Source organism: Epinephelus lanceolatus, chromosome 8 (genome assembly GCF_041903045.1).
Source record: "Epinephelus lanceolatus isolate andai-2023 chromosome 8, ASM4190304v1, whole genome shotgun sequence".
In the NCBI taxonomy this organism is placed as follows: Eukaryota; Metazoa; Chordata; class Actinopteri; order Perciformes; family Serranidae; genus Epinephelus; species Epinephelus lanceolatus.
The window spans coordinates 22,662,097-22,689,946 of NC_135741.1; the positions used below are offsets into that span (position 1 = coordinate 22,662,097).

The 27,850-nt window shown below is 42.0% G+C and overlaps 1 protein-coding gene across 3 annotated transcripts; it reads left to right on the top strand.

The window, feature by feature from the left end:
- Positions 1-27,757, top strand: mybpha (myosin binding protein Ha). 3 transcript variants are annotated; one of them, XM_033629579.2, is made up of 15 exons: positions 1-214; positions 1,352-1,402; positions 1,824-1,883; positions 2,177-2,242; positions 2,771-2,905; positions 3,790-3,957; positions 10,510-10,598; positions 10,698-10,893; positions 11,311-11,450; positions 14,083-14,242; positions 16,136-16,272; positions 23,290-23,476; positions 23,795-23,851; positions 27,271-27,313; positions 27,420-27,757. In XM_033629579.2, the coding sequence occupies exons 1-13, from the start codon at positions 43-45 to the stop codon at positions 23,827-23,829; spliced, it is 1,596 nt and encodes a 531-aa protein (XP_033485470.1). In that variant the 5' UTR covers positions 1-42; the 3' UTR covers positions 23,830-23,851; positions 27,271-27,313; positions 27,420-27,757. The 3 variants fall into 3 exon arrangements, with proteins under 3 accessions (XP_033485470.1, XP_033485471.1, XP_033485472.1); XM_033629580.2 differs by lacking the exons at positions 1,824-1,883; positions 2,177-2,242; XM_033629581.2 differs by lacking the exons at positions 1,352-1,402; positions 1,824-1,883; positions 2,177-2,242 and having other exon boundaries at positions 2-214.
- The last annotated feature ends 93 nt before the right edge of the window (positions 27,758-27,850 follow it).

The window sequence follows — 27,850 nt, forward strand, 5'->3', positions numbered from 1 at the left end:
CCCTGGCTCCTCCATCCAGAGGCCTGACCATCTGTCAGCACGATGCCGAGCAAGCCTGCACCCATCAAGAAGTCCCCAGCCAAGAAGGCTGCCGACAAGGCACCTGAGCCCGCCCCGGAGCCTGCACCGGCTCCACCTGCAGAGGCTGCTCCTGCACACGAGCCAGAGGCAGCTCCCGCCGCCCCAGCAGAGTACACCGCCGCGGCCGGTCCAGGTATCCTGGGACTACAGGCGCCATAGCAACCGCGAATATCCCTCGTGAGCATGGAATGGAGTGCTAACGGTCAAGCTAACTTTACTAACGTTAGCTAGGTGAGGCTAGCTAACAGGTTTGACGTGTAACCGACTGGAAAACTTAAAGTTACTTGAAGGTAATGACTGCTGCGTTTATTGTTGATTTTAGTTGTATTTGGGGGCACATAAACTTTGGTGCTAGTTTATTAGGTACACTTAGCTAAAACTAACAACAGGCTAAATAACAAAACACCTGTCAGCGACTTGCTAACTTAGCCTACTTAGTTGTTTTTGTTTCTTTTACTTAAATCTTTATTAAAACATTTTTTGTGACACTGACATGTCAGTTACAACAGCATAATAAAATAACTGAAAAATAATAAGAGCTAACCAAACAAAAAATTCCTTCGGTAGATACACATTTTTCCAGCCTTAAGTATTAGTGTATCTGTTAGCCTACTTAGTTTTAATGGAGACGGATATAACAGGTGAGTGCATGGTGCAAACACTGCATTGACAATCTATACTAGTCCTCTGACTGATGTTCAGCTCCTGCCAACTCACTGCACATGCAGCAAATGAGACACCAGCAGCCACAAAGTATCTGCCTGCTGCAGCAACTGTGACCTTCATCACTCTCAAACTCAAACTGTTGCCTGTTGAAATATAGCACTCAGCGGTGGAGCTTGAATATCCTCTAATGTCTTGCATGCGAAGATACAGTATTAAACTGAGTGTGTTGACTCAACGCTGGTCATGAGTGGTTGAGGCTTTGCAAATTACAACAATATTAAAACCACAGAAGACCATCATTGCACTTTCCTGAAATTTGTGTTGAGAAAAACACCAATAACTATAAGTGAAATGCCTTTTATCCATCTTTTCTCCTGTATCCACTGATCTCTTCACCTGCCAACGTGCTTCTAACATCTAATACACTTGCAGCTGATGGTAAATCCCATTATTATTATTAGTATTAATGGACACTTCCTGGCCATTAATTTCAGTATATTTATATTTAATTAGCCATTTATAAAGTCCCTGCTTCCTGCACAAACCATTTGTAGCCAAGTGACTGGTGTTGATTTTGCCTGCTAACCTCAACATGTAACTTCAGCTGATGCCGCAGCCACAGAAGAAGGAGCCAACTCGACGACTCCCACTGAGGGTAAACACACACCACAGGCGTCCAGCACGCACAAGCTGTAATGCATGACGTGTGTGTGTCTGTGTCCCACTGTGCACTCCACATGGTGTGTATGTTTCTTGTTCATCATAATCTGTTGTGTTTAGTATTTCTGTCTGTAAACTTCATCATCTTTGTGTCTTTTTAACCAACCCATGAGATTTCTCTTCTACTGTGTACAAATGTCTGACAGGATCTCCATTATATGTCAGTTTTGGTGTCATAAAACCATCTGTTCTTGTCATTGTGAATACGGAAAGTTTCGTCCCCATTGCTCTGTCCTACTGCGTGCTTCAGTGGAGTGTTTCTTTATCAAATTAGCTTGAAACTGATTGATTCCCTGCATGAGTAATGCCATGATGTAAGTCACTAATTGGCTTTCCTAATGGCATTTTAACGCTAGCTGCCGCTCCCGCTGCTGAAGACGATGCTGCTGCTCCCGCTGCAGATGCTCACGCAGACGGTAAACATAAACCACCACAGAGACAACAACATTACTGCTCAACCACGTAATACACTGCAAACAATGATGACTGCTTTATTGAAAATCTCATCGAGCAGATGCCATCTATCATGCTTTCCACCAGCTGTGAGGACTAGTGGCTTCTTGACAAAACTTTGAGCCTCCTGATATATTTTTCCAGTGAAAATATTTGCACTGATCACATTGAAAAGATGCTCTAAATATTGATCAGGTCCTCATTGCTGGTGTTTGTCCCTAAAAATGACATTAACCCCCTGCTTGTTTGATGCTAGCTGCTCCAGCAGAAGCTGTCGTAGTTGAGGAGCCGCCAAAGGCCCCCACACCCCCGCCTCCCGCAGGTAACACCAACTTAGGCTCTGCTGGTACTGTAGCTTGGTCCTGCTTTGAACACCTAGTGAAGGACGATGACAGATGTTATGATGGGGACAAATGAAGCATTTCTCTTATAACCTGAAGATACTCCGTTTACTATCATGTAAAACAAAGTAAAGCATCAAACCCTTACTTTATAGAATGTGGAAGCTGCAAATATTTGACATTTTGGCTTTTAAAATGACTTGAAGCCACAATTTGATAATGACAATAGTTGCAGATTAAAGCAAAAATACCAAAAATTGCTGATTTTTTTGTCCCATAGATTTAATATTTTTGATGTGTTTTTTTTACCTTTAGTTGGACAAAACAACACATTCAGAGACATTACCTCTAGCTTTAGGAAATTGTGAAGGAAATTTTTCCTTAAATGATTAATGGAGATGATAATCATAACATTATGTTGTAGACTGGAGGGTATGTCGGTATTTTTAAGATCATTTTACCGTCAGCTTTAACACTTAATTATTCTGCACTGTCTGAACCTCCTTCAGTGCCCACCAGCGCTCCTCTGGACATAACTGTGGAAGATGTGAACGACACCTCCCTCACCATTGAATGGAAGACACCAGAGACCATTGGAGACTGCGGCTTGGATGGATACACCATCGAGTACCGCAAGGATGGAAGTAAGTCTGTGTGTGTGTGTGCATGTGTATGTGTGAGGCTGCACCTGTCCACCGAGTGTCAGAGGGCAGATAGGCTCATAGCTGTGCCCAGGCCGTATACGGCAGGCAGCATTTCACTGGCTGTCACTGTATCTCCTCACCCCACTTTTAGAAGCGCTCGTTTGCTCAGATGACAGCATGCCGTCTGAGATTTCATCATGGCGGCCAAAGGGTCCTCCTTATGGGCAGGTTGTTTGTAAACGTGTGTCGACAGGCAATAAACCACTTAACATGTCCCATTAAGGGATGTTTTACACGTTACAAATGGAAAAAAGTTTAAGGAGGAATGTTTATGTAAAAAAAAAAAAAAAAATTAAAAGATATGTAGTGACCTCATTGAGCGTTGGTGTGCCCACCTGCTTTACTGTTATAAGGAATCTTATGTATATGGGTTTTCTGATTCTGTAAACAGTATTGTTTTAGCCTTGATCAACCCCAAACTGAGTTCCGTCAAGTTCCTGTCTAGAATGCGGAACAACTGGTGTGCCATCCTGTATGTTAATGTATAATCATTGTGGACTGACTTTTGTAGATGTCTTTATTTTATTTTATTTGTATATTTTTTTTATTTTATTTAGTTTTATTTTATTTTATATGTTTTTTTAATTAATTTAATTCAGTTTTATTTTATTTTATTTTATTTTATATATATTTTTAATTTAATTTATTTTTTTGTATTTTATTTTATTTATTTTTTTCTTTTTTTATTGCACTATGGACCCTCACTTGTTTCCTTAATAAAGTCTGAATTGAATTGAATTGATTGAAGCTATTATGACATGTACTTCAAAGTTAAAACTGCACTAAAAGCTGCATATTAACACAAACCTTGTGTTAACCTGCAGCCACAGACTGGGTTGCAGCTCAAGAGCAGCTGACTCCAGGGAACCGTTGCTGCATCAAGAATCTAACAACCGGTGACCTGCTGCATGTGCGCGTGGTGGCTGTAAACGCCGGTGGCCGCAGTGAACCTTGCACACTTGCACAGCCTGTGAACATCCGCGAGATTGGCGGTGAGTAACAACCAATCTTATTCCTTAAATACAACAACAGACTACCTACACAGTCCGAATATGTTGTTGGATTTCCCTACAAAAGTGCCCGCACAATTCCTGAGGTCCAAACAAAACGTCCTTATAAAAGATGACATTGATTTTGAGGTTCTGACTGATTGTGGTGACGTCGTTTAAAATGTCAGTCTCCAACCTCTTTATCAGGAGCTCTCTGAGGGTTGTAACTTATGACCTATCCATAAAATGCTCATGTTGCAAGCACGGCGGTTGAGGTAGTATTAACTGCCAGGGGCTTAAGATGGACTGCACAGATGCATGTGTATATAAATCCCAAAGGTGCTGACAAGACCTTTCATTAGCTGTAAGTCATACTTACACTTGTACACACATCTTCAGTCGTTACTGCAGGTTTGACACCACAAATAAGACGGGAAAGCAGTCACAGATTTTCTACTTGTACTTTTCTTTTTACTATATGAATAGCAGTCGATTGACATTTTGTTTATTGCTGGTAGCACCTTAAAAGACTTAAAGCTGTGTAAAGCTTACAAGAATAATCAGTAATGATAAAGTTTATTTACTTAGCGCTTATTAAAATCAGCGAGAAGAAAGCAAACATATTGTATCACAACTATATATTAGATTACAAAACTCCACAAGTTGTCCTGCTGTCCAGGAATCAGGACTTGAGATATCTGTTGATGACTGGAATGATATTTGGGAGGGTCAGGCTGCGTCAGCCAACTCAAGATCCTGGCAGGAGTTCTGCTGGAAGAACATAAAGATATTTTGCAACTTCATCTCCAAAGTTTAAATTTATACAGCAGGGTCCTTGAGGACAGGATGAATGCTAAAAGCAGCGTGGTAAATCAGTGGCAGAACACTTTCATGTATTTTGAGCTGCCCTCTAATCCGTTTATATTGACAAGAGATTGCCAGAGAAATAAGGGGTGTTTTTGGAAGTTGAGTGCTCTTATGTCACATTATACCTGGGCAAAATCTCAGACAAACTCATGACCCAGGATAAATACCTTTACAAAGTACTTCTGGTTGCCAGCAAGAAAGCCATTACTCAGGAAGATCCTGCATAGGATTGCAATAGTCAGTGTAATGCACTGTATAGAGAAACTGACATTCTCCTTAAGACTAGCATTTGAACATAATATAAAATACTGGATAAAATGGACTACATACTCCAAGGGATGTAACCTACTGTCTGAGTAGCAGAAAAAAACTGCTCTGTACTAATGTGTTGAATAGCATACATATGGATGTCAGAGGTAAGATCTGACAGACTTGATGTCTTAATGAAGTTGACATATATATATATATATATATATATATATATATATATATATATATATATATGAAGTAATTTCACAGCAGTTGTAGTGAATAGCCATTTTATTTTTCAAAGTTGCTAAGAGTTCTTATAATGCTTGTAGATAATTAAAGCAGTACATTTTTAAACCAATGTTATCAGATATCAGATTATTTGAAGGCTTTTAACACATTTTAAATTTAAGTTGTGAATTCTTGTCTGGGACAAAGATGTTTTCTGGCACAGAGCAAGTTTAAAGTTAAAAAAAAAAAACGAAAATGTTGTATAAATCGTTTTTTGTTTTTTTCACACACAAATCCTTGAAAAATAATGTTTCACCACAGAAATGAAACTAGTGTGTAAGGTTTTTTTTCTTTTTAGCTGTTAAGACATGATTTGTCCCAATTCCTAAGAATGATACATTTATATATTTATACGCCAGTATGCATAATATACTTTGTACAGTCTTTTAACTGCCAAATTTTTAGCTATGAAAATGTACGTACATATAAAGAACCTCCACATGTAAAAAAAAACCCCACTGGATTCAGACCAGGATGAAAAGTACTTTCTCTTCTAGTGTTCAGGATCTGCTGTACCGCTGCACCATATAATCTCAAACATAGCTGCTGCAGTGGTTAACTGTCTGATTCTAAAACTTCTTCCTCTGCTGCATCCGTGTTGAGATGATTTAATGGAAGACTGAGTCAGGCAAAGGAAAGCGTTTGGCTAATGAGCCATCTGGCAGCCATATTCTTTATTGACTTCATCCCAGTGAGGGTTGAAGTCACTGTCTCACCTAAATTTATGTCAGTGGCTCTCTAGCTGTCCTGTCATCTGGCATGCAGATCACTTAATGTCTTACAATAAATAAACTGTCCTGTAATATAAAGTTCTCATTGTGCACTTTTTAAAATTCACCTCCAAGTAACTACTATGTGATTAGAAATATTTGCCACTTATACTGGTTTGTGTTAAGATGTGCAGCAGATGGCTTCAGTACAAACATGGATCTTAATTACTTGTCATCTCTCTGCTACTGTCTCTAATAAAGGGTAAAAATGTCCCAAACAGTGGCACTGCCAGTCTCCTCTTTGCGTGTTTAAACTGAAGTTGGTGTCATTACTCGAGTCTTGAATTTCCATCAGGGCTCTCACACTGAGTCACATTGACGTAGAGCAGACCTGAGTTGACATGCCCCAGTTATCCACTTTCAGAAGGACATCTTACTGTCTCTAAGCGTAAACAGGAAACAGGAAACTTAAATGAAGAAATTGCAGTCATGCCACCAGAATTGTCAACTGAGGGGAGCGACACATGAGCCTAATTGATGGATTCTGCGTGGCTTGTTGGGGGGGGGGGGTAAATTCAGCTGTGTGTCAGTCACACGCTGTCCTGACCACACACCCATCAGCATGTACAAGCCTCTGATAAAGACAAACTGTCCTGCGTATGCTGAAAGCCCCCCACAAAGACACTTTATCCAGAGACAAAGACAGATTATATATTGTTTGCAGGAGGACTGGCTGGCTGCTGGATGCTGTAATGCCAACAACACTTCTGGGCATTGCTGGGAAGTGTACTGATTAGCAGGGATTACTGTTTGAGCCAAATTTGGAGGCAGACCTGATCCTCAGGGGGGAATGATGGATCCAGGGGGCGGATCTCAGCCTCTGCCTCAATGATATGGTGACAAATGTTAGGACGAGGAGGATGAGACACACGGGAAAGAAACCTTTTTAGAAGTGGAGCAAAGAGACGGGCAGGAGGTGGATGGGGGTTTGAGACATTTTGAGTGGATGAGAAGGAGCAAGCTGTAGCAGGTGATGGAGGGCAGCAGCTTGGTTTTATGTGTCCTGTAAGCCCAGAGAGCTTTTCAGACATTTACTGCTTATGCAGAAACATGGGAGGGATGCTGTTCCTGATACTTAGCACCCAGCCATCCAGTGTGGTTGATAAGTAAATGACTCAAGTCCCAACCACGGTGCAATTTCATCCATTTCATTTTATCTGCAGCTTGAGCACACCAGCAGTTAGCGGAATTGATTTGGGTGTCTACAGTTTCCAGTCTGTTGTACTTCAGTGTTTCTAGGTGCACTGTTTGACCACCTCAGTCAGATGAAAGCGATGACATCTTTCTGCTGCTTCTTTGTGCATGACAGGAGGGAACACGTGTCAGGGTTCATCCAAGTTTCTCGTCACCATAACTATTTTTAGAGCTGCTGGATGTAGGGTCTTCCTCTTTTGCCTCTCTCTGCCCAGATACTGTACTTTTCCTTTTGTCCACAGAAACTTTCTGCTACTGGCAATGAAGTTATTTTTCACTTTAATAACCACATAGATGGTGGACTTGTGAGTTTAGTGTTGTTTTGTGATTGAATTTCAAATATTTTATCATGGTAATATCATTGGAAACACTGATGTCAATTTATTTATTTGTATTTTTATCAGAAAAGGCAAAGGGTCCAATAAGATGGTAAAATTCATTTTTGTTGTTGTTACTGTGGCTGCAACTACCAATTATTTCAGATGAATCCTCTAGTCTCTAAGATATTAGAAAATAGTAAAACAAATAGCTTTTTTTAATTTTTTAGCGCTCACATTGATGTCTTAAATTTGCTTGTTTTGTCTGATCCAGAGACCAAAACTAAAAGTTATTTAATCTTTTATTTATATGGGAAAAGAAAGCAGCAAATTGTCACAATTCAAAAGCTGAAACTAGTGAAAGTTTAGCATTTTTGCTTCAAAATTGACTGAAACAATAAATTGATTGTCAAAGTTTAGCATTTTTGCTTCAAAATTGACTGAAACAATAAATTGATTGTCAAAATAGTTGAGGATTAATTTCCTGTCATCAAACATTTATATCAAGTTTTCTATCAAGACAGATAGATAGATAGATAGATAGATAGATAGAGTTTTTTGTTTTTGTCATCAGTTTGGAGCTAATTTTAGCTCCTTCACTTTTGTCAGCTTTGACTCTCAGTGGCTGCTCTATTTAGACCTGTCAGTATGAACGTATATGACCCCACTTCGAAGACGCAAACGGGAAGTGTATTTTACACAGTTTGTACACTGGTAATGCTAGCTAATGTTGTCAAGTGGATGATTTACTTATTGAGGTATCCAGTTGTCACTTCCTGGTATATCAAATTTACCAGCATATGCAACAGCTCAGTAAAGCAAAACAGAAGACAGATGATGATAGGAATGGGAATCTGGAACAAATTGTCTGATCCATCAGAATTGTATGGCTCCAAGTTTTCAGTTCCTTTTATTGATGCCGGTGTTTTTCTGAAAGCTGAGCACTGAAAAACAATGAGGTCAAACTCCTGCATGGAAAGTTGCAATGAGGACTATAGCGGAAATGAAGAAACGGTCCAAAGCGTGGCTTCATTTTACGAATAAAGATGACAGCAGTGCCGCTTGTAATGACTGTTAAAGTAAGTAGAGATTGGTATTTTAAGTAACTTCCATTTTCAAGTGCTTGCATTAAATTATTACAGAGTATATGTACTCGCCAGAAACAATCTAACATGAGAGTGGGAATGTCAATTGGCCAACGACAGAAAACAATTGATATTTGACATTTGTTTATTGAACAACCAGGCTTCAGTTAGCCTATCAAACCATAAATTCAAATATAACATAAGAATAATCAGCAAACTTTCTGTTGCTGCCATTACATAGGTTAGACACAGCACTGGAGCTGGACACAGCGCTGCTTTCCTCCTGGGCAGTTCAACATTTGCCCAGTTAACACAAGCTAGCATAGCAGCACTGGCTAACATCTGTCACTGAGCCATTTAAAAGACCCACAGACTCACTCCAAGACCAGAACGGCTAGAGTCTGTAGTTAAACCCGTTAGCAACCGTTAGTAACACTAGCCACGTGATGCTTACAGTCAGTCCGGTCACTATGTGTGTTTCTGTGTGGGCAGACTCTCAGCATCTGTTCCCCCATGCAGACCTCACACTTGCGCAGCAACATTTAAAGGAGAAGTCCGGTATTTTGCACTTTGAGCCCCATTTCTGGGTTGTTTATGATGAAATAGAGGGGCTAAGACCAAAATTTTGACGATTGCTCCGTTTTGGAGAATTTGGCTTTCCCCTGCCTGGCTTAACAATGCTGTCTATGGTCATGTGTAAATCTGTCCTTAAACCACCCTAAATGTTTGTTTTCAAAGCTATGAAACTCACCGAGTGGTCAGTGGTGTTCGTTGACGTTCTGACATCGTAGCAAACTGTGGTTTTCATGATGATTTATTTGACATTTTGTCTAATCCATTGGTTTTCTATAGGAAGCCTCATTGTCCGTTAGTAGTAATCCGCCACCGGAAACAGAAAGGTGGTTGTTTACGACAAGGTTGTAGTCATTGTAGTCTTTTAGCTCAGCGAAAGTGCCGGCTCGACAGTGCTGTGTGCACTCCTGGAGGAAGGGAAGTCGATGACATCTCCTCTTCGCAGAGAATTCTCTCGCAGTCGCTGACCGCACAAAACTTGCCCATTATTACTGGCTTGTAAACAACCTTTGCAGTACAATGCCTTTGAACACAACGCCAACCTTCTTCTTCTTCTGCTTCTATTCTGTGTCCCATTACATTGCAATGGTTTCCTGTCTGTTGGTGACACCCACGTAAAGGAGCATTATGGCCATCAAGTGGGCTGAAGTGTTTAACACTTCAGGGTCAAACAAACGATCAAGCTGAAGTTTACAGCAGCTGAAAAAATAGTTCCACAATCGAGATGAATAGCGAAAGCACTGTTAAGCCAGGCAGGGGAAAGCCAAATTCTCCGAAAATGAGCAATTGTCAAATTTTTGGTCTTAACCACTCTATTTCATCATAAACATAAAGTTTAGAAATGGGGCTCAAAGTGCAAAATACCGGACTTCTCCTTTAACTGTACATTGAACAGATACTCACATCCAAATTAGGTGCTAGGGGCCTCATGCAGAGTGGAAACACCAGCATTATAGTGTCGTTGAGCAGTGTCACTGCTTCCCAGAGTGTGAATATCCCATGGTATAATAATATATAATAATGCTAAAAACCTGTTAAGGACTCCTTTTCCCCAATGAAAATTGATCAAGGATCAAAAAGGGAACTGATAAAGAATCAGATCGATGAGCAGAATCAGTAAGATTTTATTGATACCAATGACATTAATACCCATCCCTCGATGATGGAGGAGACAGAAGATGAACATGTCTGACTTGTCTTGTTTTTCAGACCGTCCCAGGATCCGCTTGCCCCGCGCTCTCAGATCCCGCTATGTCAAACAGGTCGGAGAGCAGGTCAACGTGGTCATCCCCTTTCTTGTAAGCCAGCACACACACACACCTTCTGTATAGTCTGTTAATAACATGACATCACACTTGAATCTTCTCGTCGTCTTATCTCTTTTTCCAACTCCTTAGGGAAAGCCCAAACCTGAGGTGTCCTGGCTTAAGGATGGTCAGCCGTTGGATACAAAGAGGGTCAACATCAGGAACAGTGACAAGGACAGCATCCTGTTTATACGCACCGCCGAGAGGGAGGACTCTGGTGTTTACGAGATGACGGTTAAAGTAGACAGCTTTGAAGACAAAGCCAACATCACCCTCCAGATTGTGGGTGAGTCACACATGCTTACGTTTACACACACACACACACACACACACACACACACACACAACACACATGGACGCACATGTACGTGTGTGTGTGTGAGAGGTGTGAATAGGGACTTATTTCTGGCCTCCCTGTTGAGTCTGCTCAGCAGGTTGTGCAGTTGACTTGTTGGTTCTGCGACTTCGTGACTTGCTCCAGTAGACATTCAAAGCACTAGCCAACATACATCACCCCTCTAACAATGATGTATATGTCTGACCCTGCTGTCAGCTGCTGCTGTTAAAGTGTGGGGCCTCATGATGGAGGCATTAACATACAAGTACATGGTTAGCTTTTGATCTTGGGAGCAGACACCATTCATGCTTTCAGGAACGCACCAGTTATTATTTTATAAATACTTACAGTAATGTGTCTCCTCAGAGCGGCCTGGCTGTCCTACCAGTGTGAAGCTGGTTGACACCTGGGGCTTCAACGCTGCTCTGGAATGGACCCCTCCCAAGGATAATGGCAACACGGAGATCACTGGATACACCATCCAGAAGGCCGACAAGAAGACCGGGGTATGGACGATCATATTGTCAGACTGTGTGAAGTTGCAGACATAAACCAGATTCATACTCAGTGTAAGAGTCAGTGGGAATCCCGCCATAGATGCCTTTGATGTAGATTTTGATTTATAATAATTTATCAGTGTCTGAATTTTCCGGGTAATGCTGATGGTGCGACCTCAACACTAGACAGATGTGTCATACGTGATCAGGCCTGTTGCCTGTTATGTGGGAATGTTGCGCCTTTATTCCGAGTGTGTTCTCACCTTGAAGTCAGCAGCGGAGGTAGTGACAGCGCTGACTCAACCACTGGGAGATTTAAAAAGCAGCTAGTAGCAGTTCTGCTACTGGGGATAGAAACTGCAAAGATCTTACACTGATACTATTTGGTAACTGGGGACAGTGACCGCGCTGTCCTCTTCCTGTTTTGGTTGCACATTAGTTGAGGCACTTCCTTTGAGCTGTAAAATTGAGTCGGAAGATCATACTCAGAATTATAGGGAAGCAGTCTTAATGCTAATGGTGTCATTTTTCTATAACCATTACATTGTGCATTAACATTTACTACATAATCATAACGTAAAGCAAGAACACTGGTCTGTTTCTACTTAAAGTGTAGAAAATTTACCTGAACTGGTAACAATACTGGGAACGATTTAACTTACATATACATACTGTGAGATTAGACTTGGACGTTGATCTGCATTTAACTTGATTTTAACATAAATTCCTCCCTAAGCCCTTTTTTCCTCTCAAAATATGGTTGAAATGGTCTTTAATCAGATGATCTGGATTAGGCTTAGTCTGATGTACACAAGTATTTTTTCTTGTCTTTATTTTTTTTTAACATATTCTTTTCTATGTGTTTTGGCCTCTTGTCCACACGCAAACTGTGTTTTAGGTCACTGAAAACAAACTTTTTGTGAAACTCCTTCTAGGGTAAGGATGTTCATATACTCTGTTTTCAGTGTTGACATGCAGACAGGAAACACTGAGGGCCGAATTCACAAAGAATGAACTGAACACCTTGAATTGCACTTCACTTGCACCCGCAGTTTGCTCCGTCTTAACATCCTATTCACAAGGGATATTGCGCTAATGATATACCAGCGCGAACATGCCCACAAAGTTTGGCAGCTGAGTGCAGTTTGCCTCTGATTTGCCCCTAGTTGCAATAAGTCACACATGGCAAAGTATAAATGCTGGCTTTGTGCCAAGAACACCGTGGCAGAACAATGGCAGACTTTGTTTGGCAAAGTACTGAATACTGTATACCCTCATGTAGTGATGTCTGCTGGTGAGTCAGTCTAACAGTGTCGGATGGGTTGAGGCTGTGGATTTGACCAAGTTTGACCACTTTATCACTATTCCCTCTCACTTGTAGCTGTTTTTTTGTTATCTTTTGAATTTAATATGAATTATGGAACCGTTTTTGTTCATGTTTGTTTCTCCCGTTTCGTAAAATAAATTACTGAAAGTTGCTTTTGAAGTGCGTGACAGAAGTGCGTTTTGAGAATGACCGCAGACTGTCACCTGTTCAACGCATCAATATCTTCGGATGCCTTTAAAGTAATAATGATTATAATAATGTCAAAATATTATTTACAGACTGATTTAACAGACGATCACTGCTGCTATGATCACTGGAAAGTCTGGGTGAGAGGCTTCCACAGAGGAGCGCCCAGTTTGCACCAGCTTTCTAAAGACGTTATTTACTTCACTCAAACTGCGTGTGGCTATTAGAACTGGTGTTAGTGAATTAGACGTTGTTTATCAATGAGGCTCATTTGCATAGAAAGGTAAAAGAAAGAAAGGTAATATATGCATATTACCTCATTTCAATACATGCAAATAACACCGGAGCACCGAGACACAATCTGCTTGGCAGCGCAGTTAGTGGAGCATTTCAACCTCTGCGCGTGCTTTGTGAATTAGCTTGCAACACATGTGTCATAACTTCCTTTTTGTGAGGCATCACAAACAAAATGACAATTCATGCAGTGACGGATGTCATCAAAATTATGTTGATTCTGACCTCTGAGTTGTTTTTATTATTTATTCTTTGGGGGGGGGGGGCAAAGGAGGAAAAGCCCTGTTTCCGAAAATACCCATGTACGTGTGAACTAGGCTTTAAATTGCTGCTTCTCTTTTCCCTGGGGTTTACTTAACAGTCTATCAAATTGCTAATAGGTCTTTTTAAAGTTGTGACTCATGGTCCTGAGAGGGATCTGGCAGAGATATTAGATGGTAGTGCTGCTAGGGAGCACTATAATACAGCCCATGCTACATTCGTAGGCAAGGATATACATATTGTATCACGCTCTCTCTGTCTTTCTTTTGTACATGATGGTGCAGTGAGTACAGACAATTATACAGTCATGATGGGATAGGGAGTCCTCAGCAGATGTCTGAAGTGGACAGGCAGAAAGAGAGAGAAGAAATAGGTTCAAGAAAAAAAGAGGCAGTGAAAGGATCAGGAGAATGGATTGGGTAACGTTAGGTCACAGTGGCTGTAAAATGGATCTAACTGCAAACCTGAAGATATCAGGCTAATGAAGGGTCGGTTGGTAGCCCACTGGTAATAACCAATCCATAAGGTCACATCATAGTATAGTTATCTATCTGTCTGTTTCTCCACCTGCAGGTGTGGTTCTCTGTGCTGGAGCACTACCACAGGCTCACTGCCACCGTCACAGACCTCATCATGGGCAACTCGTACTCCTTCAGAGTGTTCGCTGAGAACAAAGTGGGCATCAGTGAGAAAGCGGCCGTCACCAAGGGGGTGGCCCACATCCAGAAGACAGGTGACCTTCTTGATTCATCTCTTTATTCATCGAAGGTCAGTTTGTTGATATGATGAACAGTGCAGAGGCAGGGCTGCAGCACAAGTGGGTCCTTATAGATTAATGAGCTGCTGTAAGTGTGTGAGAGTCTTGAGTGTGTGTTTGGGTGTGTTTTAAAGTGAAGACTTAAGGAGTGGAAATGGCCTTGGCACTGCTTTAATCAAAAGTGGGCTGCTCTCTTGGCGAGTGCTCGGCTACTGCTGAAATATCTTTTAAGAGGCCCTGACATCATCAAGACAACTGGCAGAGCAAATGTTGCCCTTCCTGTGAGATTCAATTCAACGGCCAGCGATTGATATCTTATTGTAGTAGCTTACTGAGCTCTTCCAGACATTTAAATGAAAAACAGTCTATTATTTTTAACAAAAAGAATGAAAATATACTTCCTGTTGTTCACTGCAAAGTGCCACATTTCTCGTGTTCAGAGAGTTTTAGTGTGTTTTTGTGTAGCTTGTGCAGAATAAAGCTGGTGAGCAGGCATCTGACACATTGAGGCAGTGATACTCAACTTGCCAGTGGGCTGAATCTAGGTCCTGATAGGGTGCTGAAGGCCCCCAAAGAAATTTTCTAATTCATAATAAAATCAGTTATTGACACAGGGAATTGTTTTTGTACTTCAACATACATAAGGTGCTAGAGTGCACAAAAAAGCATCAAAATAGAACAAGTGCTGTAGGAGGACCCACCGCATGCCTTAAATCTTAGAAACGCTGCCAAGACTGGCTTTTGGTCTCTTGTCATTTTGCAAAATGGCCCCCAGGCAAAGCAAGTTGAGTATCCCTGCGTTAAGGTGTTCGCACCCGTGCTAGGCTAGCGCAAAGGTCAGTACCATGTTTTTTTTGTTTGTTTGTTTGTTTTTTTGATAGGTTTCCAGCCAACTTTGTCCTTTTTTCTGAGTGTTTAATCTTAAAGATGGTGATAAGATTTTCACTTTGCATTAATGATATTCGATCGTTAATTATTGAATCAATATATTGATCCAGATCGATGGATTGTTACACCCCTAGTGTTTACACAGTATTTACCTGTACCTCCTTCCCTGCAGAGGATGTCATTTGGTGATGTAGTAGTAGCTATGTCTGACCATTTCAGTAACTTTCCAAAACCAACGATTTGACATTCACCCCCTCTTCATGTCGTGATTAAACAGTGAGAAAGTAAGCAACTATTTCTGTTACTTTTTATGGGAACAATCAAGTACAACACTATAAATCCTTTTGGAGAGACGGTCTGTAAATGTTTGCCATCATTGCAGGTTTCAAATCATTATTGCACTTTTTATAGGCCGCCTTCTCATACTGCCTTCTAGTGTGGCTGTTTGGAAATAATTACCAACACGTGATTTGAAGGACCCATCGACGTGATGCATCCTCGTTAATCAGAGCCCCATGAAGTGAGGAGATAGGTTGAACTCCCCAAGGTCTAGATGCTGTTGGAGTAAAGCCGACACATGGAAAATTAAACCTCCCAGTTGAATCTCCTGTATCATTCTGAGGGACAGGGTGGTGATAAGGTGGTGGGTTGTGCAATCCTACCTCTGATAAAGAGAATGACAGGACACACAGTGATACTTAAAGAGCAGCATCTAAGGACTGATTGGTGTGAGGAATGTGTCGCCATGGTCACAGTCTGGAGGCCTGCACACACGCACGTCACACTTCACACAAAAACACCCAGGGAAGAGTGGTCTGGTTCTGTATTCTGAAAAATATAACATGACAGCACACGATGGTTGTGTTTGTGTTTGATGTGCCACCACTGATTTTCTATCTCCTTAAGTGCAGTCAGTTATTGTAATTTTATTTACAATGCAAGTCAACATTGAGATCTTATCATTGTACCATGTGTTCGCAGGTATTGTCTACAAGCCTCCTGAGTACCCAGAACACAACTTCAGCGAGGCCCCCAAGTTCACCACACCCCTCAGTGACCGCGCTGCCACTGTGGGATACACCACCAAGCTGCTGTGTTCTGTCCGCGGAAGCCCCAAGGTCAGACAGACACTCACACACACATTTACACACATACACTGCAGTTTGCATAGAAGCCCATGGATCATGATATAGTTTCATGTCATGCCCATGATCCCTACTTTACCCTTTTCAGGTTAACGTGCAGTTTGTGCTCATGTTTCCACCACCTATAGGGTGTCTTATCAGTGTATCGTGTTCAGGTTCACAATAGTGCTCCTATACTGCCTCATAGCTCATGCCAACAGTCAGCATTTTAACAACATGCTTGCTTAACAAAGCGAGGACAGGCTAGGGAAACACCTGGTAGAGGGTCCTTGTTTATGTTTGTGATATTTTTGACACTGAAGAAAGTTTAACTCTGTTTTCCTGACACAACATTTGTTCTATATTTTAACAGTCTTGGTCTTACTGGGGAACCTCAATAAATCATTTGAGCGTGTGTTATGGTGCTTCAAATGGGGTATTAATGTCACTGCTATAAAGATCCACTGTAGGAGCGGAGCAGGGCTTGCACTGGTATGTCTCTGTGAAGTTTCAGTATGTCTCTCACTGCTCTTTGCGGCTGCTGCTCTGGTTAAACATATCTTTACAGTTGTCTGGCTGACGCAGACGGCTTAGGTGACAGGCCATAGTGGAAATGCAGTTGATTATGTGTCCTGGCTGTCCTTGACTCCTCAACAAGGACAGCCGGTTCAACAGTCTGCACATGCCAGTGTAGGTGAAACAAAAAGCAAACAGGAACTGATGACTGAGCCTGAATTTGACGACACAAGCCAACACAAGGACTGAAAATAAGAAGTACTAGTAGATATTCATGTTTCAGGGACAGCTGAGAAGGTCCAGACAGCTCGGTGTGAGATTTTTTTATGTGTGAACAATTCCCAGAGCTGTAAGTGCAGTATGTTTATGGTTCATATAGTGAAACCCGGCTCATCCCAGGTGTCCAAGTGGAGTAGAACACCACTATATCTAAATAAGTCTTAAGTGCCTGTCCCTGTGGACTAGCAGGCAACCGAGTTGTAGCAGCTGTGTGAAAACACATCCACTAATCATCTGTAGAGGAAGGAGAGACATTCAATACCTCTTTCACACAGGAGAGCAACATACTTAATGTGTACTTAACCCAAGTTTGACCCCCTACATACAGGGTTTCAGGTATTCGGTAATGACTGGTCTTCAGTGTGCCATTTTGAGCTGAACTTCTGTTGGTTGCCCTATTAATATTATTCCTGTCGCTCGCTTTAGAAGCATTGTAATGGACGAGAAAAAAGCTAATTCGTGAAGCTGAAATAAGAAGTTATCTATACGGTCCCTCCTCATTTCACTATAGAAACTTAAATATGGTGGTGGCTGCCTGGAGGGAGATCGCCAAGGCTGAAAGTTTCTGGTAAATGACCATTGATTAGGGATGCACAATATTGGATTTTTTGCCAATATCCAATATGCCAATACATAACAACTCATTTGACTGATAACTGACACCGATATCGATATATTGACTTTTTTCCCCACCTAATTTTAGGTATCATCAACAAGTCTCTTCTGCAATGGAATTTACACCATATTATGCATGCATACTCTTGTCATGATGGCCCACCAGCAGATGGAGACATGAAATACTTTTCAGTGTATGTAATATTCATTCATTGTGCACATTAAAAAAAAGCATGTAGGTTGATTCTGACAGTTCAATTTAAAGCCATTATCGGCCGATAGAGATGACGTGCTGATATTATTGTGCGTCCCTACCAATCGATAACAGCAACCTACTTGGTATTGGCTGTATTGTTCGCTACTTTATTTTCAGTAAATATCAAAAAATGAAATGTGTTTTCTGTTTAAAAAGTACAAATGTAGACGATAGCAAGTAATCGCCCATCTTTTAAGTGGTTACATCTCCAGTGTGATCTGGAGCGCAAAGCTGCTAGAAACATAGGGTTGTACCAGACTCATAATTATGTCAGCTTAATTGGGATGTGGCTGTTTGATAACAATATCTAACTATTCGTTCTTTTGTTCCCATATAGACTTTATAAGTTTGAACGAGGTTTGGCAGGATGTACAGGGTGACCATGCTGTTGATGTAGTAGAGACCTGTCTCAAACTTGACAACAGAAACCTTGAACTGAAATCTTGCAGGACACATAGGGCTCTAGTTTCGCAGACCAGACGAGGTGGGGGCGCAGCGCACCTGCGCTTCGCCAACTGGGTATGGCCAGGCAGATTTTGCAAGTTTGGCACACCGTGCGCCTGGTGCAGCTATTCCTCTTTCCCACCTCCATCCCTCCTGCCTGCGCAAGTCGGAAAGAGGGAGGAGAGAAGGCGTGGAGTGGGTTTTACACACATCACACCAATCAAATGAGCCCCTCTCCTCACCCTTAAATGCGCCGTGCGAAGGCGTAATGAGAGTTTACTCAATTCGCCATGGCAGAAGAGAGCAGCAGCGTCAGGCGGCCAAACTTCTCCCGGGAGGAAACTGATGTTTTGGTCCGGGAGGTCTGCTCTCAGTGTCCGAATATACGGAACTGCGAGCAGACCTCCACGGGCTGATGATGCAAAGGTAGCCTGGGAGGAGGTCACCACAATTGTAAATCATTGTTGCGTTTCTCTCGTGCGTGCGCGCGTGCGCTCTCTTTCTCTCTCGCAGTCTCACTCTGTTTCTTTTCTTTTGACTTTTCTAAGATGACAGATGCTGAATATATACTCCCTATCTGATGCTGTGGCTGTTTGTGGTTGGCTGAGAGAGATGTGAACTCATTAGTTTGCAGCTGTGTGTTGGGTTTCCATTACGCGTGCCAAACGTGCCAAACGGTGCCAATCCCCTTTGATCTGACATCACATGTGACGGGACAGTCGATATAGAGATAAATTTATGTGCTGATTGCAGATAGTTGCATTGAATAGTGTTTTTGTGGGTATTTATTGCATTGTTAATGTGCCTGATATTCTGGAAACCTGCCTGTGAGGTTTTGGTGACGTGTGCACACTGTACGCCGGTCAGCCAAACTTCGGCTTACACCGGCTGGGTTCCACCTGCCCTGACAGTAGATCTGGTTTCAGCTGGCGAGCTTTTAGTGCACCTTCGGCGAAGCCTTTTGGCATGAAACTGTCACTGCGCCAAGCTGGATCTGTCGACACCTCCCCCTACTGCGCCACCACACCCACCTCAGCGCACCTCGGTCTGCCAAACTACCAAACTGAGCACACCTCGGGTTGCGCTGCTCGAAAATAGCTCTGCGCAGGGTTCACCACCCTGCACTGCGCCAGGAAACTAGAGCCCATGGAGTACTTGCACCAATTTCTCCAAACAGAAACCCTGCATACATGTCAAACTGCTGTTAACTCCTCAGTGTCACCATTCACAGACACCTGGTTCTTCAACCATCACAACAATAAGCTACATAATTATATGTAATTACAAATTGAATTGCATAAATACAAATTCAATTTCATTTATCGCTCTCAAACACCGTCTCTTTCACCCACTCGTACATTATTTCACACTTGTGTGACAGGATGTGTTCGTTAATGAGCTGTGGCTCAGAGTCCAGAGCCTACTGGGGACTGCTGAGGGAGGTCCAGCAGAAAGGCATGTAGTGTGATGATACATTGTCCTGCTGTGCCTGATAAAGAGCTGTCACATCTAGAGGTGGAGGCTACATGGGTAGCTGTTAGAGGGAATGTGGAGGATAGATAAGCAGGGAAGACAAATAAGAGAAAATGATAAGAAGTTTAGCCTGTTGTCCTGTTGTGGCTAAGTGGAGATGCTGCTGTATCACAGAAGGTACTATTTTTGCCACCTGTCCAGACTGCAGCACTGTTATCACTATCAGTGGGACTGACTGTCCCTGTTACGTCCACACATGGATGTCCATAGACAGAAATATGATGGGACAGAAGAGAGGGAAAGGAAGATAAGATAGTAAGAGTAGGAGCGGTACATGGATGATTTTACATTGTCTTATATCTGTCTGTCAATTAAACAAGACAAGGGCTCTATTTTTGTGTTAGTGGTATTTCTATTAGAGATTCATCCTCTGGGGACCATGAATATTTTGTACCAGTAGTCCAAAACCAGTCTGCAATGCCAGGGATCAGCATGCCTGGAGCCCCGTCCCAGCCTGCCGCCAGGCACAGAAAGCACAGAGCCCTGAATCCTGTCCCTGTGGGTGGTAGACCCGCAGGGCAACAGCTCCATGTTATCTATTCAGGCTGAGCCTGAACAGGCCCCATGGCCCAAGGCCTGGACACCAGATGCTCGCTGGTGAGCTTCCCCCCAGGTCTGGCTCCGGGTGGGGCCCCAATATCCCCATACTGGGTGAGGTCCTCAAAGTGTGAATATGCCATTTCATGAAGGTCTTCTAGAATTACTCTTAGTCTGGCCCCTCCCCTGGGACCACTTTGCCTTGGGAGACCTTACCAGGGGCTATCAGCCCCAAGACAACACAGCTCTCAGGTTCACAGTGACACACAAATCGTGTTAAGGTGGCAATTCTCAGAAGAGTGTACCAATAGTTGTTGAGAGAGTTTAGTACAGACCAAAGTGCTGGACAGACCAACTGACCTACATTACCACCCACAGAGAAGTGCCGCTGGCTGAGCTAAAAATGCATTACAAATCAAAATCCTTCTTTTTTTTTTTTTTTTTTTTTTTTTGATGCACTGATCAAAACTAGGATTTCATCTGATATATTTTGGAGTGATACACCCAACTCCGCCACTCATACACAACCTGCAGGTCTAACAAGATGAACAGCACTAGCTGCATTACCATTTATTAGAGGTGTTGGTTTGCAACAACATCATAAACCTCAGCAGCAGCATCGCCCCGTTGCCAAAGGCTCAAATATACAGGACTTGGTTTACAGCTCAGGATGAAAACGTGTGCCTCATTTACATCATCCTCCACCTCGTCCATCAGTGAGGGCAGCGGGGGTGAAGAAGACTCATCGGATGACATTAGTTTGCACTTTACAGTGTTTGTACCGTGCCCCTCCACTTTCTGGTACTTACGTATCAAACTTGTACAATAATTTTACGGAAGTCAGTTCAATTAAATTCATCCTTGAATCTTCAGAATCAGTTTACAGTTATTAACTCATCAGAGAATCATCTACATACCCGCAAAATGTTTGACCTTTTCCATCTAAACTCATACGTCAGTTCCCCAACTTCCTAAAATAGAAGAAACATCTATTTTGAAACCCTGTCGTAAGCAGCAAAGCAGAACTAAATATGTTTCACACTTGGGTGAGGAATGGCTGAAACAAACCTCTCTGACATGCATCAGCTGATCTGAAATCTAATAACCAGAGTCACCTTGCATGAAGCTGGACCATGAGGAAATCTGTGGCCCTGAAGCGCAGAGCAGCACATACCTGAGCAGACTTAAGTTACTCCCATTCTACCCAACTGTCACATTCAGCACTGAGTGTCTGAGCTTGCTGGAAGACGAGCTGACGACAGAATGACAGTGGCAGTCTACTCAAATGTTCAGTATGTCTTAAAATGCATGTAATACTCTTTGACTCAGTGAAAACAGAAAAGCGGTTCTGTTCAACAGGGGTTCTGTAATGAACGTGTAATGTTGGAATTTTTATCAACGGGTTCGACATGGGAAAAGAAGTGCACTGATGAATTTGGATATCAAATGCGATACAGAAAAGACTGAAAATCAGTGTGGCAATGCTTTATTAATTAATCTATTAGTTGTGACTGTTAAATTAATCGCCAGCTAATTTGATAATCAATCGGTAACGGGAGTAATTTTTTAAGGAAAAACAAAAGTAAAAATCTCTGATTCCAGCCTCCTAAATGTACATTTTTTCTGGTCTGTTTACTCCTCTATAACAGTTAACTGAATATCTATGGGTCGTGGATGAAACAAGACATTTGAAAACATCACCTTCGGCTTTGGAAACACTGATTGACCATATTCTGACATTTTATAGATCAAACAATCAATTGATTAATTGAGAAAATAATCAATGGATACATCAACAACAAAAATATTGCTAGTTGCCGCTCTAGTGGTAATGGTAAAATATGACTTTAGAGACTGCAGCTTGCATAGAGAGCAATAAACACCTCATAAAACTCTCATTATGCCATGTAATAATTTCTCTCCTTTGTATGATACACTGATGCACTGGAAAGTGACCCTTAATCTCAATCCCAATACACCCCTGCCACTTTGCCCTCACCCCTCAGTTCACGTGTTCAAGTCCAGGGGTTAGTGTGAAGGGTTACATGGCTCTCCAAATGGAGGTTTTTCAGTGGCACACTCCAAACCGAGTGTTAGGAGAAATCATCGGCAACATGGCTGCGAAAGCAACAGAAGAAATCTACAACTGTATTTTCTTCGTTCATAAAAATTTAAAAAATGCACTTACTATTGTATCATCTTAGTTTAAGGACGTTTCAATGTATGTTGGTTCTTTTCTTTATAAAGCATAAAATATCACTAGTTGCATGCTAATGTTTCAGTAGGTGACTAGCTAGCTAGGTAACGATACATAATTATTGCTGATTTGTGCATGATTATCTCGCATTTTGACATTATTTCCATGTTGTATTCCCCCTCTGAAGGTGAATAGCGGGGAGATTTGAAGTCATGTGATTACTTGTTTGAATGATTGATAGCGTGAAACTTAGGTTGTTAAATTGCCATTATTGCCATTGTTGCGTCTGTTTACGTAAATGCCATCGTCAACCACCGATGACATATCAGGGTCTTTAGGAGTTGTCCACCACTACCACTTTGAACTCTGTTTTAGTGGGCAAAGGGGGGCCAAAGGGAGGTGTAGGGGTAAAAATAAGAAATGGGATTGGGCAGTAATCTCAAAGTTCACATTTGATCACTGCTGCTGTCTAAAAAATCAGCGCAATTGACATAATATTTTTAGAACATCACCATGAACTGAGTGGAAATGTTTGGATTTAGGCTTGTCACTACAACAAAACGAAAGGTATCTTTGAGATGTACTGTAGATTGGCAAATGGCTAAATTTTAAATGTCTCCCTTCGTCCTCTCAGCCTAAGATCGAGTGGTTGAAGAATCAGATGATCATCGGTGACGACCCCAAGTTTCGTCAGATCTCTAACCAGGGCATTTGCTCCCTCGAGATCCGTAAGCCCTGCAGCTTCGATGGTGGAGTGTACACCTGCAGAGCCAAGAACGCCCAGGGAGAAGCCGCCGTCTCCTGCAAGCTGGAAGTCAAACGTACGTATTTACAGACAAATGGGGGATAAAGTTTTGAGTAAGTACAACCCAAGTCTGCTGAGGTTACAAATCACCTTCTCAATGTTGTACATTATAGAAAAGAATCAGATTTACTTTCTAAGAGTTAGATGAGAACATCAGTAGCACTTTTGCTAAATATGAATCTAAAAGACTTGATTTGGAGAACCTGTCATTTGGCCCAGTTGATGATTCCAGCTTCCACACCTCCAACTTATTACTGTAATATTATACCAGAATGTAAATTAAAAAAACATTATTAAAAAAACATAAATAAACTGTATATTCTTCTTTCAACAGAGATTGTTATTCCAGAGTCTGGGAAGGGCAAATAAACCAACACCCAAACCTCCAGAGGTAAGGAACACAGACAAACATGTATTCCTGTGCAAGAGAGACTGAGATTGTTTGGTGGTCTAGTGTTGTTACCAGTGGGTGCACATTTCATTGCTATATATCCTTCTCCATCTCTTCATAGATGAAATATCCTTTAATCCTTCGTTATGACTAACACTGCTCATTACTGCTTCCACACGTGAATGAGATACTGACACAGTTGTTTGAGATTCACTTTGGCCGACTGACGATCCTCACATGCCTGCTGACCAGCCATGAATTGCGGTGTTCTTAAACTCATAGCATCAAATTAAAACCAATAACAACTCATTTGTCCTTCCCCTCTTGCCCTCTTGGTTCCTCTTCATGTGTGTTCGGCCCTCTCCACCTTCTGTACATCTCGTACTGTATGTTGAGAGCCCCGCTTTTGGATGTGGTAATGTGGCAAAGATTGTCGATCAAATAGAAATACCAAATTTGCTGTTTTTACAGTGTTAACATTTCTATTTATACCCCCACTATTAGGCAGCCACATTCTGGTTTTGGTATTGGCACTCTGATTTAAGCTTTTTTAAATGCTCGAGTGGTGTAGACTTTCACGGAGTGCCAGGAGGCTTTGCTCACAGTGTCATTTTAACTGCTGACAAGAGAAGTCTTATTAGAGAGTTTTAAAAAAGCATGAAGTGGTGAGAGAGGTGGGGGAGGTGGATGCAGACAAAAAGAAGAGACAAAGAGTTGAAACGAAGACATTTGAGCCAGGAAGAATGAGACAGAGGACTAGACATGGGTAAAGGAATGCACAGGATAGTTAAAGGTTGTAAAAGAGAGAAGGCAAATGGTTTTATCTTACTGTAAAGGACATACCACTGTTTCTTTTTACGGCACTGTGAAACATTATCCCTTTACATGCCTGCTGTATATTCAAAACATGTCAGCAAGCAGCCACTTACATTATTTAATACTTTGAAGAGTGTAGGTATCTCATATATTTCCTCTTCTCATCATATATTTCCTCGTGTCATTTCTCCTCTCTGCTTACTGACTGACTCCTTAATATTAACTGGTCTAGACTAAAACCTGTGTTGACCTACACAGCATTGAAATACACATTAATTAAATGAAGGTCACTTTTCGTGAACATGTAAAAAAAAGTTTTGCTGGGAATTTTTGGTCCTGGCATTCATGTGGACTCAACTTGAGACACTCCACCCAGCCAAATACTGTTGTAGACCAAACACATACCCTCATGCCACCTGCACTGCTGATGGCAGTGGGCCCCCCCAGCACGACAATGTGCCATGCCACACTGCCACACTGTTTAGGAATGGCCCGAGGAACGTGACAAAGAGCTCAAGGCACTGATCTGGCCTCCAACTTCCCCAGACCCCAATCTGACTGAGCATCTGTGGGATGCGGTGGTATCCCATCTCACAACCCACAGGACTCAACGCCAGGATCCAATGCCATGCTACCAGACACCACAGGACACAACCCCTCAGATTGGGTCTAGGAATTTGTAGGGAAAGTCGATTCCCTGATCGCTTTGTCACATTCCTCAGGCCATTTTTGAGCAGTTTTTGTTGTGTGGCATGGAGCATTGTCCTGCTGGCACTGCCATCGGGAAGTGTCATTGCCATGAGGTGGTGTACTTAGGTTTGCAACGCTGTTTGGGTGGAGCATGTCAAGTGGCATCCACATGATTACCAGGACCAAAGATTTCCCAGCAAAACATTGTATTTTAATAAGATGATCAATGTTGTTCACTTCAGCCGCCAGTGATTTTAATGTTTTGTCTAATCAGCATATATAACCAAGTGATCCTGTTTCTCCAGGAAGTATTTTTACAATTGTAACTGGATTATTTTTAAATCAAGAAGTTGAGAAAGGGGAAGGCACCATTGCTGTTTACATGGACATTTCAGAAATAAGACTACTGCAAAAAGTGCAGAATAATTACTAACATTTTTAAAGGATAAGGCTGGTGATAATCATTTTCTTTATATTGTGAACAAATCCTATGGAAAAAGCCAAAACGAAGTGTGTTTGTCTCTCAGTGCTTTCTGACACAATCACCCTTTCTGTGCCTCTCTGCTTAAAAGACATTTGTCTCTACCAGAGATGTGAACACTTAAAAATGGGTCAGCACTCTTATCACTGTATTGCCATGCAGAAGGAAGCGTGCATCTGCTCATGAACGAGAGTCTCATGCTTGTGACAGAGCATGATGTTAAAATTAACGGCATCCTCTTTGGCTGAACTGTAATGTTAGCTAGCTCAGTGGTGCTATATGAGCTAGCAGTAGATGCATGCTTTTCTGCACAGTGATGCTGTTGGCAGGTGTAATTCGGTAGGAACAAAATTGTTCCTATGTGAAACTGCTCTGTGGATTATCTTGAGTAACCGGGTCATGATTCCTGGAAAGAGACATCGCTGCTCAGTTTTTCAAATATATTTTTTTGCCGCTTTGAGCACCACAAGCGGAGTGCCATGTACTTCCATTATATTTGAGAGAGGGCAGACATCTCTACAGCTGATATCTCCAACACTCTGCAACTCACACCAAAACGATCTAGTCTAATAAACAGCGCTACAGGTAAGGAAAAAAATATGTATTTTTGATTTTGGGGTGAACTGTTCCTTTAACAGTTTGGGATCAGGTGTACAGTCAGAGAAAGATTGTGGTGTCATTTTGCTACTCAACCTTGAACACAAGGCCTCAGTTCTTCATCTTAGTTGTTTGACATTAGCCAATAATCTGGATGTAGTTATTGCGCTACATGCTCAATACAAAGCTGACCTTCAGCACCGTCAGGGACACATGTGTGTTCACACTATACTGCAAATGGAGTCACATGTCTGCCAGTGTGGCTTGAGTGATCACATCTTAATGCATCCACAGCGTGTTTGGATGCATTCACACCTGTATTTACAGCTGTCCACTTGTGATCACATTACCAAAGACACGTTTTCATGTCAGGTGTTAACTGCGCCGTATGGATGACGTGATCACGCTTGTTGAGTCTGTACACAGAGTGTCGTGCTGCACAGCCATAATACGAGAGAGCCCCTCAAGGGGAAAACGAGGGGTTAGGCAGGGAGCATCTTTGGGGTGGGGGGGTAAGGGGTGATGTCAACACGCCACTCCACAGCTTCTAAAAGTTACTCCAGATGATTTGGCACATAGCCAGACTCCTCACATTACCACGAGTCAACAGGCAGAGTGAAGTGCTGTGAGAAGAGGGGAGAATGGGCTAAGGGGGCAGAAACCGAGCCAGATAATCCTTGATGGAAAATATGCAGTGGATCTCACTGTCTACACGCACACACACAACCTCAAGCAAATCCACACACACTTTCTCCTGAACATTCCTGGGTGAAGTGCTTTTAACACCTCATGACCTCATTTAACTCTCTTCTTTCTTTAATTATCTTTCCACCAGTGCTTTTAAAGGACCATCAGAAGTCCAGGTCTTATGTTTTACGGTGAGTTTGTGTGAGTGTGTGTGTGTGTGTGTCATTACATGTGTATATAATAATGTATATATAATTCCCTCCAATCCTCTCTGTGTGTCTTTCTTATCTTGTCCAGAGTGTTTGAGGAGGTGAGAGAAAAAGTCGTGGCTGTCTGTGCAGCGCTGTGTACATAATGAAGAAAGGGACAGAGCAATACACCACCATCACCCTATCTGTTTCCACCCCCAGTATGCAGGGAAGACCCACACCGCCCAACCCATCACAGTTTGCCAAATGCTGTATGTTATTTTAGTTGGTGACATGTATGTAAGGCTATATTTACTTTTTTTTCTGCCTGTGTCCATGTGCTGTTTGTTACAGTATCTATGTGTACTACTCAATAAAACAGTGAACCCTTGGACATGCTATTGCAATGACTGTATGGATGTTTAATAAAAACTGTATTTTATTACATATTATGTGGAACTCTACTCAAATTTCACACATTGCGACACATAGTTTAGGATTGATGACATTTTGTTGTGTGCATTTCTTTCCTTGGACCGA